The 4022-nt window shown below is 38.1% G+C and overlaps 1 protein-coding gene across 1 annotated transcript; it reads right to left on the bottom strand.

The window, feature by feature from the left end:
• Positions 1–423: 423 nt before the first annotated feature.
• LOC121222105 (uncharacterized) lies at positions 424–3084 on the bottom strand. Its single transcript, XM_041102013.1, has 3 exons — positions 2091–3084; positions 1717–2028; positions 424–464 (listed from the first exon to the last, which is right to left on the bottom strand). The coding sequence occupies exons 1-3, from the start codon at positions 3082–3084 to the stop codon at positions 424–426; spliced, it is 1347 nt and encodes a 448-aa protein (XP_040957947.1).
• Positions 3085–4022: the final 938 nt, after the last annotated feature.

The raw sequence follows: 4022 nt of genomic DNA on the forward strand, positions 1-4022 counted from the left end.
TTCATTTTTTCACTTTTTCATTTCTCATCTTTTTTTTTCTTTTTTTTTGCAACTCAAAGTGCTCTTTGCGAGGTTTTACCTTGGTCTTCTCTTTCTTTAAATGAAGTATTTCTTGACTAAATCTGAGTTTACAGGATTAGACAAGTTTTTACTATCCATCCCACTCAAGATCAGTGCTCCTTTGGAAAATGTCTTCTTTATAACATAAGGACATTCCCAATCTGGCACTTATTTTTCTCTAAATCTTTTTGTAGAGGAATGATCTTTTTCAATACCAGGTCTCCTTCGTGGAATTCTCTAGGATGAACCTTTTTGTTGTAAGTTCGCATTATCCATTTTTGGTACATCTGACCGTGACGAATAACTTTTAGCCTTTTTCCTTCAATTAAGTTCAACTGATCGTATCAAGATTGGATCTTCATCCTACTTCAGCTCAGCTAATGCTCGAAGAGAAAGAAATTCAACTTCAAATGAAAAAACCATGATAGGTTAAAAAGAAAGACATTGCCCCGGTAGAGGGTTTTTTTTGTTTTGTTTTGTTGTTGTTTTTTTTTTGCATTGAATCTGCACTCGTAGTATTAGGCAAGTCTTGGTTATCCCTTTTGATCAGAATCAAAATTATTCTAGATAAGGTCTTCCCCATAAGATCTTCCACTTTAATTAGGATGAAATCCAACAAGAATACAGAAAAATGACAACTTGACTTCAACGGGATAAGCCAGAGAAGAAGGCATTGCCCCGACAAAGAATTTTAACTGCATCGTTCATGATATGAATCTTGAACATACTGCAAATTTTTAATGTTGTGCTATTGCTCAGATTACAATGTCAGTGCTTAACCTGGGCATATCCTGGTATAACCATACGAAGACATCTTTGAACTCTTGAAGTAACTTAACAAGGTCTTGCTTCGTTTATCCGGTTATGCATGTTCTCTTAAAGTCACAATCTCCATTGTCTCTTCAAGAGGTAAAATTTGTTCTCTTCTTGCTCTACCATCCTCAACAAGTCTGGAGATAGACTACGATCTATGTCATCTTCAAAGCCATGAGATCCCTCTAAACACATGTCTTGCTCAAAAGGAGATTCTAAATTTGTAGCAGTGTCATTCAAGTCATTGATATCTGGGGGGCCCATAATAAATACCAAAGAATATACAAAAGAATGTATAAAGTTATGAAGAACTATATGTACAATATGATTATGAATGGATGAATGATGTGGAAGAAAATCCAAAAGAATGAAAGAATAACTATTCAGACAGACTGAAAGAATATTGGTTCAAAAATGATCGCAAGGATGCATTTCATTAAAATAACGACATTTAGACATGAGCCTACTTCACAAAGGAATTCTTATTGCCTCTAGGCTAAAAGCAACAAGTGTGTTTTGAACATTGCTCTAAATAAGCCCTAAATACTACAAATATTTTTTCCGCAGTTCGATTGTTTAAAACACTCCCAGGTTTACAAAGGTGGATATCTAATAAGGTCCCTTTTCGATTGTGTCTTCATCTATGACATTGATGTGAACATTTCCCAACATCTCTTCATACATCGCATTCACCTTATTGTCAATCATGATTGGGTAGCGGATTTTCTGCATTAGATGAGTCACCCAACTTGACAATACCCATGTTGATGAATTTTTCAACTAGCTTTTTGAAGGTAATGCAATTCTCTATTGAGTGCCCCGTAATTCCTGCGTGGTACTCACATTGCGCGTTTGCATTATACCACTTAGGATACGGAGGTTGTGGAGGTTTTAAGTAATGAGGAGCAACAACATGCGCATCGAACAAGCTTTGATATAACTCCTTATAGGACATCGGAATTGGTGTGAACTGGAGCTTCTCAGTACCTGGCTTCACACCTGATTCTTGTCTTGATGAACCCTGCTGATTAGTAACCAGCTTTCTTGGCTGATTCACCGTAATCGATTTGCTGTACGTGTTCACGCTGTTCACCTCATTTTTTTTCCTTTGGGGCTTGATTTCTGTTATTTCCTCCAGCATCAATCTTTCCGCTCCTAATAGCACTCTCAATCATCTCACCACTCATAACTATGTCAGAAAAGCTTTTTTGTGGCACTTCCCAACATATGTGTGATGAATGAGGCCTTTAACGTATTTATAAAGAGCATCACCATTTCTCTTTCAATGAGCGGTAGTTGGACCTGAACTGCAACCTCCCTCCATCTCTGAGCGTACTGCCTGAAACCTTCATTCGACTTATTCTCCATATTTTGCAAAGTAATTCTATCAGGAACCATTTCTGCCACATGACTGTACTGCTTCATAAAAGCCTGTGCCAAATCCCTCCAGGAACTAATCTTAGCACGGCTTAATTGATTATACCATTTAGACGCTGCCCCCGTGAGGTTATCCTGAAAACAGTGTATCAATAACTGCTCATTATTGACATACCCAGCCATTCGTCTACAAAACATGGTAATGTGGGCCTTAGGGCAACTGGTCCCATCATTCTTCTCGAAATTCGGCACTTTAAATTTGTAAGGGAGCACTAAATCCGGTACCAAACTTAAATCCTTAGCATCAATCCCATGGCATTTTTCAGTAGTTTCCATTGCTTTGAATTTCTCCTCAATCCACTTCCATCTTTCCTCCAATTGCTTTGGTAATTCCTCTTTTGTTCTCTCTTTTTCAACTGCTTCATCGAAATCAGGAATAATAGGATTAGTAGGATTGTTCTTAAGACTAAAGCCTGATCCGACCTGGAAATTCATTGACCTCGAAGCATCGACCTGAAATTGTTGGGGCCTAATCGTAACAGAAGATTTACGGGGGTACACTTCCGTTTGGTGCTGCACATGTAGAGGAGTGAAGCCTGGAGGATACTGGAGTCCATCCTCACCTTCTTCTTCAATATTTGTTACAGGGCTCTTTCCCTTATCTTTTCTTTTAGTCAATAATCGCGTTAACTTTGTCATCATGCTTCCTTGTGATTCCTCCATTTTATCCATCAATCTTTGTTGAATCTTCTCGAGTTGTCCCTTCATTTGCTGTTGAATATGATCCTGCGTTTCTTTTTGAAACTGCTCGAGCTTTTCCAACCTTTGGTCCATATTTTTTTAATTTCGCTCTTGTACCGTAACGGTGTTGGGTTGGCTGGTTGGTTTCCAGGTTAACTGAGGAATGATTTTAACCAATTAGGGCTTTTTAATGGATTTTAATGCATATGATGTCATGCAATGCAAATGCATGAAATGAATGCATAAAAGAGACGTTGATTCTGATTCAATTCCATTTAGAAAACTTTACTAGAAGACAAATTTCTTTACATAAAGTGGATATATATACGTCTTTGCCCTCATACTCCAGGCGAGGACATCTTCTCCTTCTTCATCCAAATGTTAAGATAAATCTTGCAGATTCTTCAAAAGGGGTATCTTCTCTACCTCCTTTTTGCTTGATCCTGGTTATAATCCAGCGTCTGCCCATCCCCGTAATGCTCATTAGCTTCTTTAAGAAAGTTGGAATGTTGAAAGCTCTTAGACAATCATCTTGAATCCTCGGGCCCCGAAGTAAAGTCACGAATTCTTCCACCGCCCTTCTTATGTTTCTCAGAATATATTCAGGCAGCAGTACTATTTTTCATTTTATCAAGAAACCCGTTTTCTTATGATAGGCTTTCTAAGTTAGTAACCAAACTTGAATCAATATCTCTTTTCTAAAATGCAAATGCAATGCAATCATAACCAAAACAAAACGGGTTAGTATCAGGTATAAACATTTAATCCAATACAATCAAGAAATAATAAAAACTCCTAGTCAGGTATCTACTAAGGTTTAGAGTAATTCTACCTAGGGTAAGTTCCTAAGGTTCACTATATGCGGTTCAGCTTCTAGGGCAGGGGTACCTGAACCAGCAGATTCCTCGATCCTCACCCATTATAGGCTCATATAGACCGAGTTCAGTTCAGGGGGATACATTTCCCTATGGCTACACAGAGATGAAAATCTCACGAAGACATAGGTACGGATGCATCCCGAAAGCGATCCA

This window comes from Gossypium hirsutum, chromosome D10, assembly GCF_007990345.1.
Source record: "Gossypium hirsutum isolate 1008001.06 chromosome D10, Gossypium_hirsutum_v2.1, whole genome shotgun sequence".
Classification (NCBI taxonomy): Eukaryota; Viridiplantae; Streptophyta; class Magnoliopsida; order Malvales; family Malvaceae; genus Gossypium; species Gossypium hirsutum.

Bases quoted from the DNA above. Each gene is read 5' to 3' on its own strand.
- LOC121222105 (XM_041102013.1), bottom strand. From the start codon at position 3,084: ATGGACCAAAGGTTGGAAAAGCTCGAGCAGTTTCAAAAAGAAACGCAG. The intron at 2,029-2,090 runs GTGCCACAAAAA...GAGTGCTATTAG, and splicing joins CATCACACATATGTTGGGAA to GAGCGGAAAGATTGATGCTG. The intron at 465-1,716 runs GTGAGTACCACG...TTTCATTTGAAG, and splicing joins GTATAATGCAAACGCGCAAT to TTGAATTTCTTTCTCTTCGA.